Genomic DNA, 18,370 nt, shown 5'->3' on the forward strand with positions numbered 1-18,370 from the left:
CATCCATTACAATGGACATCATGTATTTTATATATTTTTAATTGTTTTTTTATGTAACACTATTTAAGAGCTATTATCCATCAAAATAGACCATGAAGCAGCCAATGAACAAGCTTATAAACCAATGAAACAGTAGTGTGTTGTATATATCTTAAAAAGTGAAAAGAAAAATCCTGCGCCCCTCTTTGATTTAATTCTGCCACTATAATAAAACTCAGCTGGCACACATTAAGAAGCAGAAACAACACAGTTGTATGTTTTTTTTTTTTTTTTTAAGATTTTAATGAGATATATTATGGTACAGAGAGAAGACCAATAGAACATGATTGATGGGAATCAATTTACTGTTTTATTCTGTTTGAAAAAGTTTTTACCAAAGCACATCCGTGAGATCTACCTTCCAGCAGGTTAATCTCTAAAGGTGGTGTTCAGATGAATAAGGTGGGGATTATTAGGATTTAAGATAAAGTCTGAAGCTGGGTCTCCAGGAGCAGGGGTTTAAACCTGCTGCACCTAAGGACATCTTGATGTGTAAGAGTATAATATGTTAGTTGGGTAGAAGCTGAAAGTTAAAGCTTGTGATCTTGCTAAATTGTTACGATTGGAAGAGCAGGAATCCTGTGAAAGTGCTGTCAGCATCTTTACTGATGATGTTGGAGTTTTGAAAGGCTTGCACAGACACCTTGTCCCCCTTCTCCAGCTTCACCACCACTGACCCTGAGGTCACCAGCACTCCCTGAGTGATATCACAGAGATTCACCAAAATCTCTGCATTCTTCTTAATGTTCAGGCAGGCGGTACTTGCTGCAGAGATGTGGTACACAAAAAAGTAAGTGCCCCGCAGCGTTGCTGTAAACTCTCCATTAGTCAGTGGATCACCGTCCTGATTAGGAGAAGTCAAAACATCAAATTCGATGGGTTTCCTTATGATAACATTCTGCCTGTATTGAGGAGACCTTTTATAGGAGAAAAATGAACGCATGTTTTTGGGGACTCCTGCTATGGCTCCTTTCTGCCCCTTTGGGCCCTGTGGTCCTGGGGGCCCCTCCATTCCCATATTACCCTTTATGCCAGCCCTGCCCGGATTTCCAGGCATGCCTCGATCGCCTTTCGCCCCCTTCACTGGCTCTGCTTTATTACCTGAAAAACATGAGCATGACCAAGCACCAGTGAATTACTAGTAAGAATATAAAAGACATAATTCAGGGTTCCTGCAGGTCCTTAAAAAGTCTTACAAAGCCTTACATTAAAATATGGGTAATTTAGGTCTTAAATTGTCTTAAATTTGCTGTAAATGTGCTGCAGGTATTACATTTTCAGATGGTGCATTTAATGCCAGTAGGAAAGCATAAAAAAATCTGGGGAGAGAACTAAGGTTAGCAGAGGGCTAGCTAACATTAGTGGCGAGCTAGCTAACATACTAACTTTAGCAGCGAGCAAGCAAACATATTAACTTTAGCTAGTTAACATACTAACGTTAGCAGCAAGCTAACTAACATTAGCACCAAACAAACTAGCTAATGTTACCAGGGATAGAACTAAAGTTAGCGGAGAGCTGGCTAACATTAGCAGCGAGTTAGCTAACATAATAACTTTAGCTAGATTAAACGAGCTAGTTAACGTTACTAGGGATAGAGCTAAAGTTAGCAGAAAGCTAGCTAACATACTAACTTAATCTAGCATAAACGAGCTAGCTAACATTACCAGGGATAGAACTAAGGTTAGCGGAGGGCTGGTTAACATTAGCAACGAGTTAGCTAACATATTAAAGTTAGCTAACAGTACCGGGGAGAGAGACACACAAATGATGACTACATTTTGGGGTCTTAAATTATATTTATTAAGGTCTTAAAAAGGCCTTAAAAAGCCTTAAATTGGTGGACCTAAAATGGCTTTTAAAATGGTGCAAGAACCCTGTAATTAAAAAATATTGTTAATCCCAAAAAAAAAACTCTATATTGACTCTACAATTAATGGACCATTAGAAATGATCTAGAGACAATTTCAACCACCAATCTTAGCTGATTAGTTATTAGACTGGTTTCAAGGGCAGGTTCCCAAGATCCTGATCCTAAATCCTGTCCATTCATCAGAGGTCCATCTGGAAACACTGAGCACAAGGCAAGTGCCTCATACAACCATTTAATCTCACACACTTACAACTAGGATCAATTTAGCATGGCCAGTTAAACTACTGTGTGTATATTGTGAGGGGGAGGGAGCTATGATACATGAGAAAACACCAATTTCCTCAGGTCTGAAAGCTCTGCATCTTTTTTTGTTATTTGAGTTATTTCTCATTTTCAGCAAATAAATGCTCTAAATGACAATATTTTATTTGGAATTTGGGAGAAATGTTGTACATATTTTATAGAATAAAACAACAATGTTCATTTTACTCAAACATGTATCTATAAATAAAAAATCAGAGAAACTGATTCAACTGATTTCCAGAGCTGTATATGGCATATATATCCTCTCCACTCAACCCTTACCATTATCTCCCTTTTGCCCCTTCAGCCCATCCTTTCCATTGGCACCATGATCTCCCGGAATTCCAGGCACCCCAGGATACCCCCTGTTTTCGGAGCATGTGTCTGAGAAGACGGTGGTCACGCCCCACAGCAGGATGCTTATTGGGAGAACTGCATGCACCAAGTAGGAAACCTGCAGCAATATCAAATAACAAAAAGAAAAGACAGAAAAAAATTACTGTATTTCTGCACGAACCATTATTTCAGTCAGGCCATTTATAGGAGGAAAAATCCTTCACATTTAGTGAAAATTAATGTAAATTAAGAATAAATGTATGGATTATTTCTGTTAATCTGCTCACCACAATATTTTAATACAAGACAAAGAACAGTTTAAATATGTCACATAGAAGAAAAGTACAAAATATATGCATATGCAAAAAAATATGCATAAACTGTGCTCTTCTCTTACTAATAGAAACCCTAACTTTTTACATTAGATTTTCAGTAGCCATTCCACTTAAAATCTTAGCATGAATAAATGAATAAAGCACCTTTCATACATTACAATGCAGCTCAAAGTAATAAAATAAATATGATATAGTAAAAATGCAAAAATAAAAAATAAAAGCAATAGCAAGAAAATGATATGCAATATAAAAACTGAAGATACAGAAACATTATACATAAACTATGTTCTACTGTAGCCAAATACAGACCCTGTATTACATGATAAAAATGCAATAAAATATTTAAAAAATAATGATAAAATATGTTTTATTGGTTGGCTAAATAGCCATTTGTGTAAATATGTTGTTCAAAGGGGAAGAACACTTCCAAAGTAAAAAAAACTAAAAACAAAAAGCTGTACCAATTAAAGATTTTCCCAAGAAAATAAGGGTTGAACTAAAATACAACTAAACATTTATTCCCAAAAAGAATCCTAAGAGCTATGATGTAGAATAAATGAATAAGGAAACATTTTATACATTTATATAGAGCCTTTGATACATTACAATGCAGCCCAAATTGCTTTACAATGCAAAGTAAAAAACAAAAATAATAATGTGACAAAAAAGAATACTATAAAGCAATAGCATTTCACACCAAAAAAATAAAACATTATAAAATCTGTAAACTTTTGGCTGTTGAGTTTGGCTGTTGGTTTGAGGTCTTGCATTACTCAAACCTCCAATATCCTATAACCTCCTATTTCAGAAAATAAATATTCTGAAAAAAAAAAACTAAATAAGTGTCACTCTCTGCTGATATGTGCAGATGTGCAAATGAGTATACACAGCTCATCTAGTCCCTGTAAAGAAAGAAGTACTGCCAATGCCAGAACTATCGGGAGCAGATAAACATGAACCAATTGGCACCAAGCTTAATTTAAAATATTGAAAAGATTAAAAATCCTTCAAAATGATATTCTGCCTATTTGGCACTACTCCATGATAATAAAACTCCAAATAATAAAAAAATTCAGAGAAAATGACTAAATACATTTTTCCATTAATCTTAGATTTAGTTTAATATAAAGCACGGTAGATGTCTTACCATGGTCGCAGAAATGTTTGCACCCTGTTTGTAAAATCAGTGACTGCAGTCGGGACCGCAGGACTCAGCAAAGCGTTTTTTTTTCCACATAAAATCTTCCCGCTTTCATTTCTCTCTTTCAAATGGAGAACAGCAGCATTGCACAACCCTGACAGGGAAGTCACGACTGTCGATTCATCACTTATCTGTCCTGGATAACCCTTGTGCTTGGAAATTGGAGACTTTTTTATTTTTTTTATAATTGTAATTTGCTTATGGGTGCAAGATTGCGAGATGTGGAAAACAGAACAGAAACATACTGAGCATAAACCATTTCGCAAAACGATTTACTGGATAAAAGTAAAGTTTGTTTGCCCTTGAAAAACACCATTAAATGGTGTGATTCAAAAATGTGATGCACAATTACTGTTTGATTGATCACAATTATTTTTATTTAGCTGGTAATTTGATAAAACTTTACAGTAAGGGTACACCAAGTAACAGTATTTACAGCAGTAATAATAAACAATATTAAATACAGTTGTTAAGTAATGTTGCAACTAATTAGTTAAGACATTACACAATTTTAATGCTGAAGAATTTTGGGTAAAACTTTCTATGAATGTCATCTCATAACACATTATAATGCATTCATAACGGATTATAAACATGGCTATACATTTTTATAAAAATGTATAATTCATCATAGCCATGTTTATTATGCATCATGAACTGTGATTATAATGCATTAATAGCTGTGTTAATAGCATGTTATACATCAATACCAAGAAACTCCCAGCTTACAGACTGTATTATGACCAAAAAAGCTTCCAACTTATAAACACACCCTCAATAATCCTAAAAAAATATATTTTTAACTACTCATAAACTATTCTTGTCTTGAATATAATATAAATTATAATCAATTATAATGTATTATAAGAGGTATTTGTGCGCTCTAAGTAAAGTGCCACATTTTCATTGTGGGACTAGATTATTAACAATAGATATATACTATTTTAACATCTATAGCTTATAATGCCATAATGTTTAATAAACATGGTTATAATGGGTTATGCATTTTTATAAATATTTATAGCCATGTTTATAATGCCTTATGAATGCATAATAATATGTTATAAATGTGGTTATAGAAACTAATAGAGATGACATAATGAATTGGCGAATTTTTAAATGATTAATAATATCTTAACTAGTATCAATTAATAATCAGTTATAACATTCTGTCATGAGTACTGTTCATTAATGTGCCCCCATTTTAAAGTGTTACCGGTAATTTAAATGCACCTATAACCATCCATAATAATTAATAGACTCTAAATGTAATATATAGTTATATTTGTTATATATTTAATTGGTTACACTTTATTTGAAGGCTACCTACATAGAGGCTTCATAACACATTTAACATATTCAAACACATTGAATAATATATTTATAAAAAAGCAATATATGGATATTTATGTGGTGGCACATTGGGGTAGCACATTTTTCATTTATAACACTTCCTTAAGCTCAATTTAGAAGACCTGTTATGCATTGGAAGTGTTCTTGTTTTTCCCTCTAATCTCAAGTATTTCATACAAAGTCTTATATCTTGTTGGCATCAATGGCATGACCTGTTCATTAATATATTTAAATATTGCTTTATTGCTTTAGGTATATTATTCAACGCCTATGAATGTGTTATAAAGCATGTACGTACAGTAGGTACCCTTAAAATAAAGTATAACCAATTATTTTTCCTAAAATATCTTTTCATTTGCATTAACATCAGCAGAGGCTGTATTTAGATGATGTGTCCTATAAACCATCTGCTGTGGATTATTTTAGTTTAGTTTTTTTTTTTTTTTTTTTGCAAAAAAATAACATTCCGCCATAATGGTATCTTACAAGAGAGGGTTAGCTAATTATTTAAATTCATTAATTGTAAGTAAATATGACAATATTTTGGCCCCTTTCTATGTTCCTTTGTTATATAAAATCTTATAAACACAAATGTTGATGGCTATAAATTATTATATATTTTTATAAATATGTATAACTATGGTTTAATGCTTTATGAATGCATTATAATGTATTATGAGTATGTTTATATAGTGTAATAGACATGACATTTATAAAAAAAAAAATTATATTGTCAAGAATAATCTAATCACAGAAATACAATGAAAAATTGGGATATTGTTTCACGGCCATATCCCCCACCACTACTATTTACTTACAGTCATTGGACACCCTTTTATGACTCTTGATTTCAGAAGAAACAAAGAATGAGCAGGTGTCCCAACACTTTTGCCCACATGATGTGCATACTGGGATATTTAAAAATGAGCACAAATACAGCATATAATAGAAAAAAAAAGAACTGCATCAGTCAGTTTAGAAGCATTTTATTTTGTAAGTGGTACAGGAAGCAGAAACACAAATTGCACTGTTAATTGTGTACTTTGCACTGTTAAAAGATACTTTTTTTATTTGCACTGAAATATTTTCACACAGCCAATTAATGTGCATACATCAGAAACCCAGAGAAGACACTGTCGCCTTTATCGCCAGCTCCGTACATGCCATTATGTGCAGTAGTTTCGAGCCAGACCTTTTGGTTGGGGCTCAGGTACACAGCTAGCCCACCTGAGCTCACCTGGTAGTGCGTACCTGCGCTTTGAGTGTGATCACAGAAGGAAGCTTTCCTCTCCCCATTAACCATCAGCCCCACACACAGCGTTTTACCCTGAGAGGTTGTGTGGTACACAAAGTAGTACATGCCGGGGATCTGACACACAAATTTACCCTCTTCAACATTGAAGTGCTCGTTGATATTGGTGATGACCTTGTTGAATATTACTGGGGTGTTGGGGGCTGGATAAGCTATAGTTCCCCGTGAGACACAGAAAGCAGACTTTGCTGTGGAGTCACTTAAATTGCTCTGGTCTCCAGGTGGTCCACGAATACCAGCAGGTCCAGGTGGGCCAGGGTCTCCGGGGTGTCCCCTCTTTCCTTGGGGTCCATTTAGGCCACGATCCCCCTTTAGCCCTTTTTCTGCATTTTGTCCCGATGTCAATCCTGATGAGATGAGCAGACACACACACGTGGTTGTTATCATGTCCTACTACATTCTTCATATTTAAAAATACCAATAAATATGTATTGTCTGGAGCAGTGGTTTGCCATAAGGCCCTTCTAACCATAGAGATCATATACATAGACGACGCATAGCCTGCCTCCTAGCGTGTCAGCGTGGCCCCCATATTGGAGGAGCCAACCCTGCGCCCCCAGTGCATTAATTTACACTGAGCAAGGCGTTTAATACACCTATAATAATCACAACTCTACCAATTTATACCCGTTTTTTTACACGGTTTGATTTGTTACAAACAGCAGATATGTAGTAATGATTCAGAGCACATTACAAATATGTGCTTTCATGCTAAATTACTTTGTATTATGCTCTTTAACAAATACAGACATATGGTATGGCATATTCAATATATATATATGTCACACATGGTTTTCTCTGATTTTGCTATTTATAGGTATATGTTTGAGTAAATAAACTCTCTCTCTCTCTCTAATGTGTATATTTATGTATATATGTGTATGCATGTACATATAAACATAAAATAATTAATTAAACAATTTATTGATACACTCATTAATATGCAAACCATATTTCTGTCTTTGTTAAAGAGCATAATACAAAGTATTTCAGCATGAAAGCAGGTATTTGTAATGTGTGACAGCATCCTGTATCATTACTACATCTCTGCTGTTTGTAACAAACCAAATTGTGTGAAAATCTGGTAAAAATGTGTAGAGTTGTGATTATTATAGGTGTTATTAATCACCATCCTCCAATATGGCGGCCACGCCGACACACCAGCTCTTCAGAGGAGAAGTGACAATAGGTGCATGTAAATTATTTCATAACATTTAATCAGGTAATGTATAGTTGATGTAAATTATAAGCATATATTTCATGATTAAACTAAAAAAAAAAAAAAACAGCAACTAATACTAAGCATCACTCTGCATTTTAATCAAAACGGCCTCTGACAATAGCTTCTGCGTGCCCCTTCTACTGATTATTTAAAGGGTATCCTAACAAGTCTTTTAGCAAAGCCACAGGTGAATCTAACCAATCAGATTCATGATTTTCATCATGGGGGCGGGGCCAGAGCTGTCTAGCTCGATGTCAGAGTTCACGTTCTAAAACGGTGTGCATCCTGGCTTAGTTTCAATGTGAAACTAATTCACAATTATAAAAAATTAAGCATTGAAAAACTTTGAAGAGGTCTGTTGTTCATGGCCCTTTGTCATGTGTAGCTGTATTTGCGAGCTGTTAATGTTTATTAAGTTCATATAACTCATATAAGTCAAAATGGAGAATATGCAGCTGTTGTGATATTTGTCTACATGTAATTCGGCAGCTGTTGCAGAAGAGGTACTCCCACTGTATTAACTGCACGCCACTGTCTGAAGTGATATTACGGTACAGCTGTTTTCTGTTAAAAAAACGTGTGTTAATGAGGGGTATAAATTGAGCCTTTGAGCTTTTTTGGGTTTATCCTGTTAGTTGTCTGTTTTGTCTTGGTAAACTCTGGTTTTATTTTTAAACTTTTACTGGTTTTATAATTGTCCAGTTTTCTGAGTTGTTTTGAATTGGGTTTGTGTCTTGTGATCTCATTGTAAAGCACTTTGGTCGGCACTCGATATTTTTTAAATGTGCTATATAAATATAGTTATAGACTTGACTTGCCTTGACTTTTCTTTTTTATATTGTAAGTTATTGTTTATATTGTAAGTGCCTGAATTAAGAAATGTATGCCTAAGTAAAGAACATTGTAGTTGATATATGGTTGATACACAAATATTTTTGTTGGATTCATAACATGTGTTGATTGATATATGGTTATTTGTTGGATTCATTGTTTATTATATGGTGTTTCTTTGGTTGGTTAAATTTGTTTGGTAGATTATATGGTTATTTGTTGGATTGATTGGTTGGATTGGTTGGTTGGATTGGTTGGTGGATATATAGTTATTCTTTTTATATATATATATATATATATATAAAAAGAATAACTATATATCCACCAACCAATCCAACCAATCAATCCAACAAATAACCATATAATCTACCTATATATATATAAATCAATTGACGTATTCCTGGATAATATGGTAACAACTTATATTAAGATATTTAAAAACATTTTTACTATACACAATATATACCTGGGCACACATAATTGCAGTAAAATGCTTCAGGAGTGACCGATCCTTAAAAACTGCAATTCATGTAAGGCTATTTTTTATCTGAATAACCAGAACTTATTTTGCACCATTTGTAGTAAAAGAAGGATGTTGTCATATTGTTACATTGCCCAGCATTACTTGAATAGGCTCAATTATTTGTTTTATAAGAACCATCTTTTCAAATGTTCATTAGTTTATTCATCAACAGTACTTACAGGACTACTCAGGCTTATTCCCAAAGGTTCGGTTTGGTTCCATGTAATACATGAACACCCTGCAGCCACACCAGCTCTTTTTGAATCACATTATGAATGCCTGCCATCACTCCACACATAACACCTACCTGGCGCTCCTTTCTCCCCCTTCTCCCCGTCTTTTCCATCACGTCCATGAAAGCCGGGAAAGCCAGGCAGGCCAGGTATTGCTGCAGGACATGTGTTCTGAGCATCTGCAGGCCAGAGACACACTGCCAGCAGAACAGCCCCCAGAATCAGCGTATAGTTCAGCATGGCAGATCCTCGGTTCTCTGAGCCGCTGCCTGTAATGATCAGTCAGCAGCTAAAGTCACAAACTCACAAAGTTTTAAACCAATCAAATGAGACCTGCTTTGGCCAATCAAATGAAATGTGCTGCTTGTTCCTCTTTTGTAGGAACACAGTAACTGTGCTGGAGCTGAGCACCACACACACACACACACACACACACACACACACACACACACACACACGCACACAACACATGCATACTCACATTATCTGACTCGACTTAACCCATTAACAGGCCAGCATTTTTGTTAATTTTCTGCCTGATATTACACATCTAAATCTTGAGGATTTCTATTCAAGCGTTACATAAAAAGGTTTCATGTTTGATAATAAACATAACTACAAATTCTAATTGTAATTGTAATAGAAATTATATAGGAATAACAATCATAAAAATGTCACTTTCCTAATTTTTATTTTAAAGTTAGTATTTTTCTGAATACAAAACAAATCCTTAATGTCCATCAAACCGTTCGTTTCATTACAGTTGTCTAGTTTTTACGTCTTTATTTTCAAACATGCAGAATTTGGGTTGATTTCTGTTACTTATCTGGACTCATTAAGTGGAGTAGAGAGAATTTCATGTTGAACTGTTTTCTGTCTTTTTAATCTTGGGTTAAGGTGTCTGGTTGGTTCTGCTGCTCAACTGTATCATAAACTGTCCTCTTTAACACCATTGCTCATTTTGAAATAGCCATAACAACTGCTGTAGGATTTTTGTGTTTTCTGAAAAAAAGCTGATGTCCGTACGTTTTGGGATTTAGGGCCCTCTCTGGTAAGAATGGGTAATTGCACAAAGCATGTGGAAGAATCATTTTAAACTGGGCGGGTGTGATGGGGTCTCCTTTCAGAGCGGATGAATCCGATTCCAGGTTATGTTCAGTCAGAGAGAGAGAGAGAGAGAGAGAGAGAGAGAGCTCAGTCAGAAACTTCACTTCTTCGTTTCTTTAGTTTTACTATGAGTGAATGAGCTACTGAGCTCTGAGTTTCCCCTTCTGAAGTCTCCATTGCTCCACTAACAGCTCGTGTTCAGTAAAACTGAGCTGGATCCTCTTTTAGAGGCTGTACGTGTGACGTAAGTACGTAAAGACGCGTGACGTGGCCAAAAGAACTCCTGGGAAAAGTGACCCGATACTCCAGTCTTTAGAATTAATAGGGCTAATTAGGTTTAGCAGGGATAGTCGTTCCAGCACACTGGTATTATTAAACATAATATTTCTCCACTCAGAAATGCTTCTGCATTAGGTTTGAAACAAAATAATATGGACTGCCACTTTAAGAAGGTGTTGAATTTTTGTTTAACAAAACATTTTCTGAACATTAACATCTGTCACATTTTCTGGACATTCTGAGAACATGTTTATGTTAAATGTTCTGGTAACGTCACTACAACATTACTTGTGTCATTGTATTAATTTTTAGTTTTGGGAATGTTATTTTAACGATTCCATAATGTTAGTATTTGTCCATCTGGAAAAGGTATGTGAGAAACATTCTAATAACATTTTGGGGCAAACCATTATTATGTCACACATTTTCTAAACATTCCTGGAACACTATTTCTGTAATATTAAAGGTAGCTGGGATGGTGGTTTCTTACCCACATTCTTACTTATATATTACATTCAAAATGTACACAAATGAACAACTCAAATTTCACAATATGTTTTATTGCAAAATTGAAAATATTACAACTGAAATATAAACTGAATATTTGAGCTGAAAAGCAAAACACAAGCTGTGAAAGGAGAGACAAATACAATAGGTTTGATATTGACAGAATAATGTTGTTTTCTTATTGAATAAAAAAACAAGTAACACTTTTCAGGGTGCATTAAAAACAGTAATTACTACAGAATGTCTCAACTAATTATTTAAGACATTATTAATCATTACATATTTCAACTAATGTATCAATACATTCATACATATCATTTACAGCATTCCTAGGCTTTAAAATCAGGTATGTTTAATAATATTATGTTCAGTTATACATCTTTTCAGCCAGAATAAACTTACAGAAGGTGTGAGATGTTCTGCTCAGACTGTAACCTAATTTAAGAATAAGCTGAAAGTGCTTTTCTACGCTGATTAACTTTCTCTTTGCACAGTTTAGTACAAATATTATATATATATATATATATATATATATATATATATATATATATATATATATATATATATATATATATATATATATATATATTGCACAATTTGCACAATTTTTAATAATTTATGTTCATTTTCATTTTCATTACATTACTTTTACAGTTCCTCTTGTTTTCATTACTTTTTATACTTTTTCTTATAATGTCTTGTAGCTTTGTAGCTTTTTTTTAACACTGTTCTGTATTAAGCCTTACACTTGTTTCTTATATTCCATTTTTATTCATTTTTCTTTTACATATTTAGTTTGAATTATTTTTTTTCATTCTTTTTACTATAATATCTTATATCTTTTTTAACTTCTCAAATATTTCAGTAAAGCACTTTGAATTGCCTCTGTGTAAAAAAGTCCTATGCAATAAAATCTTGCCTTTCCTTACTTTGCTCTGTCTTAACTAGTGTTAATTAATAATTAGTTGAGACATATAATGTTTATAACTGTCGTTATTACTGTTATTTGTGACTCTTATTGTGAAGTGTTACAAAAAAACAGAAACTGCAGGCTGCATCTTAGCTGAATTGAATGTGAATTTGATCATTTTCACATCAGTCAGTACTAAAGATCAGAAAGCCACTGAACACGAGGGACATTTCGCTTTTCATTGTGATTCTTTCAAATCCTTTCAGCGGCATGTTATGAGGGTTCACACGTTCTATCCACACCCTGTTCCCCTTGGCGAGCTTAAGCACGGCCCCACCAGACAAGACCTGAGACCTTCTTTGCAGGTTAAAGTCACAGAACGTCAGGTCCACCACAGGATTGGTGTCTGTCTTCAGTTTCAGACACAGATTTACCTCAGAAACAAAATGGAACACAAAGTAGTACACCCCAGCTACACTGCATGTAAAACGGCCTGAATTAGTGTGGAAGTCGTTATGTTCGTTAGTAATCGCTTTATCGAAGATCACTGGAGTGTTGTACGTGGTAATTTGCTTGTCAGTTCGCACCACGGAGAAGGCAACCTTGCTTGCTCCAGAATTGACGTCTCCAGAATTGGCAGCCGTGACTCCGTCTGGCCCGGCAGGTCCAGCTGGACCCTCTGGGCCAAGAAGACCCTCAAAGCCCTGGAGTCCCATCTGTCCCCTATGACCCTGTTCACCCTGTTCTCCTTTCAGAGCAACCATCTCTTCTTCACTCAGATGCACCTGCGGAGCTGAGAGAATGAGTTATATTAATCTTTATAAACCAGGCAATTAAATGTCTAATTCCTCTAAAATCTACTTTTTCTTGTTCTCTGTGAAATACTACAGGTCTCTCTGAGTTGTAAGTGTATGCTGCATATGAAACTGTTCTTCAACCTCAGAAATCTGAGCAATTGTCGACGTCAACCAGTGGCCTCATGGCCACATCTAGTTAGCGTTAGCTATCTTCTGCAAGTAACTGTAGATTTAAATAGCATCTCCGGTTGATTTTGCGTTTTCCGAGACCTTAAATAAACACTAGGGAAGCACGGTTTGACAAGGCAGCACGACTCCTCAGAACACCGGTCAAAGCGTGCAACGTTTGCGTCTGATTTTATGATTATAGAGCGTACGGGGAGCCTAAGCTCGGCCCGCAGCATTGATAACATTTCTGCACAAAAAACAACTCACATGGCATTCATTCATTCATGTAGAGACAATAACTAGACATTTAAAAAAGAATGAAAAAACAATGGAATAAGACACTTTTTTAAAGTATTTTAAACCAACAAGACATTTTATTTTAATGTTAAGCTGTTTTCCCATGTAAAGTCAACAACTTCAATAATATACAGCTCTGGAAAAAAATAAGACACCACTTCAGTTTCTGAATCAGTTTCTCTGATTTTGCTAGTTATAGTTATAGTTTATATTTGAGTAAAATTAACATTGTTGTTTTATTCTATAAACTACAGACAACATTTCTCCCAAATTACACATAAAAATATTGTCATTTAGAGCATTTATTTGCAGAAAATGAGAAATGGCTGAAATAACAAAAAAGATGCAGAGCTTTCAGACCTTAAATAATGCAAAGAAAACAAGTTCATATTCATAAAGTTTTAAGAGTCATTTGGTGGAATGACCCTGTTTTTTAATCACAGTTTTCATGCATCTTGGCATCATGTTCTCCTCCACCAGTCTTACACACTGCTTTTGGATAACTTTATTTCATTTCTGGTGCAAAAATTCAAGCAGTTCAGCTTAGTTTGATCTCTTGATGAGTTCAGCACAGCTGTTAACTGAAAGCCTTAAATCTAGGTGACTCTACCTCATAAAACTGACTGAGAAAATCCAGCCAAGATGTGCAAAACTGCTGTCTGAGCAAGAGGAGCCTCTTTGAAGAAAATAAAATATTAGACATATTCAGGTTTATTTAACACTTTTTGTTCCATATGTATTACTTAATAGTCTGGATTATTTATATTGTAAGAAGAACAAATTTGTGGATTAGCCACAAATTCATCTTCCCCAAGAAAGTCAAGGGCATTCTATTGGTTTCTTAATCCAGAATTATTTATGCTGTGTACAGATCAGATTTACAGATTAACTACAGGTTTCAAATGATGAAAAATATATATAGGTTGCCATATACATACCTGGATCTCCTTTCTCTCCTTTCTCTCCTGGCGAGCCGTCTCTCCCGGGATTGCCGGGCTTCCCCGGTTTCCCGTCCAGCCGCTTGCAGTCATCCTGGCAGAGGCTGAAGGAGAAAAGTCCAGCCACCCAGACAGCAGCGAAAAGATGCCCCGCCAGCTGCATTATCAATAATCTACACAGAGGTATGAGCAGTAATTAACCATTACAGGTTACAGGTGTTAGCAGATTAAAAGCATGTTAAACGTAAAGGGGTTAGACAATGAAACTGAAACACCTGTCATTTTAGTGTGGGAGGTTTCATGGCTAAATTGGATCTTCATTAATTGCACATTGCACCCATAAGAGCAGAGTGTGAAGGTTCAATTAGCAGGGTAAGAGCACAGTTTTGCTCTAAATATTGCAATGCACACAACATTATGGGTGACATATCAGAGTTCAAAAGAGGACAAACTGTTGGTGCACGTCTTGCTGGAGCATCTGTGACCAAGACAGCAAGTCTTTGTGATGTATCAAGAGCCACGGTATCCAGGGTAATGTCAGCATACCACCAAGAAGAACCAACCACATCCAACAGGATTAACTGTGGACGCTGTAGGAGGAAGCTGTCTGAAAGGGATGTTTGGGTGCTAACCCGGATTATATCCAAAAAACATAAAACCACGGCTGATCAAATCACGACAGAATTCAATGTGCACCTCAACTCTCCTGTTTCCACCAGAACTGTCCATCACCACAATAAATTACTGTGGTCTAAAACAAGGTGTTTCAGTTTCATTGTCCAACCCCTGTCCATTTATATATATATATATATATATATATATATATATATATATATATATATATATATATATATACATATATATATATATATATGTATATATATATATATATATAGTTATTAATTATGTTGTAAATGCTTTAAAATATGAATGAACAGTTATAACACATTCATGGAAAGCGTAACAGTGGTCTGTTGTTTACTTAATAGTGATTCCACATTCATTTCTACTGTAAAACCTCAGATCTTTCTGGATATCTACTTTAATTTGTTTTCTCAATCAGTCAGGATTAATATATCTGTTAATAACTTTTTATCCCACCACACATCCTCTCGGTTAAACAGTGTTTGCTACACATTATACTGTAGATATGGTAACACTTCACAGTAACAATCACAAATAACAATACTTATGACAGTATTAAACATTGTTAAATAGTTCAGTAATAGCTAAATTAATTATGAATTGGTTTTAGTTAGGACATTATTAAACATTACTAAACTTGAATGCTTCATAATGTTATAAACAATAATAAATTGAAGCATTAGTTAAATGATTTTGTAATAGTTAATAATGTCTTAAATAATCTTAATTAATAAGTAGTAGAGACGTTGTGCAATAAGTACTGTTAGTTAATGTACCCTTATTGTAAAGTGTTGTCGTAGATATTGTTAATTTAGGGTGACCCTTTAGTTTATTATTCTGTTATTTGGGCAGCTGTTTGGGAGGTTAATATCAATCAAATTAAATAAAAAATGAATTACACTTTCTGGATGCATATTTTACTTTGTCTTTTCCATCAGTCAGCAATAACATATCTGTTTATAACCTTCCAGATTATTAAGTAATTAAGTAAGTAATCTTTGTTAATATAGCACTTTTCCAGAGCAACTGACAACTTTACATAACTTTACATAAAAATATATAAATACAGCTCTGGAAAAAAAGAGACCACTTAAATTGATGAGTTACTTTAATTTTACCAAATTGAAAACCTCTGGAATGTAATCAAGAGGAAGATGGATGATCACAAGCTAACAAACCAAACTGAACTGCTTGAATTTTTGCACCAGGAGTAAAGACATAAAGTTATCCAAAAGCAGTGTGTAAGACTGGTGGAGGAGAACATGCCGAGATGCATGAAAGCTGTGATTTAAACCCAGGGTTATTCCACCAAATATTGATTTCTGAACTCTTAAAACTTTATGAATATGAACTTGTCAAATCACAATGTTCATGTAAATGGGAAAATGGAAAGGACAAACTAAGATAAGTATCCAAAATGATCAGAGGTCTGAGAGTATAAATGAATGTAAAACCACTATTTGGCAAACCACAGCTCACTATAGCCTGATTTTTAATTACAGTACATTGTAAAAACCGTGGATAAAATAATTTATACATCATTTTTAAACTTTCTTCTTTTCCTGCACTTTGCTGAAATCAGAATAATCTAATTGATCTCCAGGCAAAAGTTAAACATAATTTAATTATTTGTTTTTAGTTTTTATTTAATTATATTTTTATCAAAAACAAAACTTCTGCATTTACAGTGTTTTACATTTACATAAAAAAAAGAAATGTCTAACAAAATAAAACAATAAATCAGACTAATGTATTTATTATCTGTGCTGCAGACAATATTTTTATGAATGAAAATGCATTCATGTATTTATGTTAATTTTAAACCCAAATGTAAACCAAGTACAAATGACCTAAAGTAAACTAAACTGTAAGCATTGTGGGCCGTCTGTGTGCAGATCAAACTAGAACAATCTATTCTACATTTATTTCACCTATCTCTCACATGTTTCTAAAAAATAGCTTATTCTTAAACTAAATAGATGTAATTATTATGTAATTAATGAACTAAACGTGTTAACTTATTGATAAACCTTTTATAAAGTAGCCTATCTTTTGTATAATTCAGAAAGGAATATTAATGCCAACATTTTGGTCAGTTTTTGCCTGATATTACACAGCTATATCTTGAAGATTTCTCTTTAAGCATTACATTTTTCATGTTTGACAAAAAATATCACTGAAATTCTTAATTGTAATTGTAATAAAAATAAAATAAATAAAAATGAAGTAAATCTGCAACTGTCGAAATGTAATGAATAAAAATCCTACAATAGGCACTTTCCTGAACTTTTTTTTACATTTTAAAATGTAATTTTATTTTCCTAAACTCAACTTGATCATTTTGTTGTCCTCCAAAGCTTTTGTTTCTTTGCAGAATTTGTGGCTGATTCCTCCTAAAACTGATCTGAAATTATTAAGTGTATTAAGAGTACAGTACAGCTTTTCCGAATGTTTTTAGGAGTCTCCAAAGCTCTCAAACCTTTCAAAATGTGAATAACTTATTTTACTGCAGAGTTAGAGGGATTTTATCACCTTCACCTGTAGCCCGTATACAGGCCAAGGACTGTTACGGGGTTAATGCAAATAGATTAAATCTCACTGTCTGTATATCCCTCAATAGTAAATAGATGCTTGAGACTCACCCGTATCCCAGAGCGGAGTTAATGACAATTTCAGACTTCACCTCTCTCCACTCGGCATCAGAGAGAAAGTAATGTTACACAAAGTCCAATTCTTTCAATTCCCCATTAAAATAGGAACAGCTCTTAGAAGGAGAATAAAAGTGCAAATCTCTGCAGAAAAACTGCTTCTTCTTTTCCTGCACTGTGCTGAAGTCTGCAAAATCAACTTGTTTTCCAGGCAGAGATTAAAAATAATATGTGGTTTTAATTATTGCATAACTTTTTTTTGTACAGATTTCTGCACAAACCTAAGCTTCTCCATTTATGTTGCTGTGCTCAAGTGAAAAAATATATATTTAATGCTTAACAAAATAAAATATTTAGAGCATTTATTTACAGAAAATGAGAAATGGCTGAAATAACAAAAAGGATGCAGAGCTTTTAGACCAAGAAGTTCATATTCATAAAGTTTTAAGAGTTCAGAAATCAATATTTGGTGGAATAACCCTGGTTTTTAGTCCCATTTCTTGCATCTTGGCATC

General features: G+C 34.2%; 3 protein-coding genes across 3 annotated transcripts; all 3 read right to left on the minus strand.

Moving 5' to 3' along the window:
• Nucleotides 1–272: 272 nt before the first annotated feature.
• Nucleotides 273–4,155, minus strand: c1qb (complement component 1, q subcomponent, B chain). The gene is made up of 3 exons (XM_007250052.4): nucleotides 4,032–4,155; nucleotides 2,496–2,667; nucleotides 273–1,140 (listed from the first exon to the last, which is right to left on the minus strand). Exons 1-3 carry the CDS (start codon nucleotides 4,032–4,034, stop codon nucleotides 596–598), a joined length of 720 nt encoding a protein of 239 aa, XP_007250114.3. The 5' UTR covers nucleotides 4,035–4,155; the 3' UTR covers nucleotides 273–595.
• Nucleotides 4,156–6,408: 2,253 nt separating this feature from the next.
• c1qc (complement component 1, q subcomponent, C chain) lies at nucleotides 6,409–9,853 on the minus strand. The gene is made up of 2 exons (XM_007250051.3): nucleotides 9,634–9,853; nucleotides 6,409–7,097 (listed from the first exon to the last, which is right to left on the minus strand). The coding sequence occupies exons 1-2, from the start codon at nucleotides 9,797–9,799 to the stop codon at nucleotides 6,538–6,540; spliced, it is 726 nt and encodes a 241-aa protein (XP_007250113.3). The 5' UTR covers nucleotides 9,800–9,853; the 3' UTR covers nucleotides 6,409–6,537.
• Nucleotides 9,854–12,278: 2,425 nt separating this feature from the next.
• On the minus strand, nucleotides 12,279–17,958 carry c1qa (complement component 1, q subcomponent, A chain). The gene is made up of 3 exons (XM_015606012.3): nucleotides 17,850–17,958; nucleotides 14,563–14,735; nucleotides 12,279–13,155 (listed from the first exon to the last, which is right to left on the minus strand). Exons 2-3 carry the CDS (start codon nucleotides 14,723–14,725, stop codon nucleotides 12,548–12,550), a joined length of 771 nt encoding a protein of 256 aa, XP_015461498.3. The 5' UTR covers nucleotides 14,726–14,735; nucleotides 17,850–17,958; the 3' UTR covers nucleotides 12,279–12,547.
• Nucleotides 17,959–18,370: the final 412 nt, after the last annotated feature.

Source organism: Astyanax mexicanus, chromosome 17, assembly GCF_023375975.1.
Source record: "Astyanax mexicanus isolate ESR-SI-001 chromosome 17, AstMex3_surface, whole genome shotgun sequence".
Lineage (NCBI taxonomy): Eukaryota > Metazoa > Chordata > Actinopteri > Characiformes > Acestrorhamphidae > Astyanax > Astyanax mexicanus.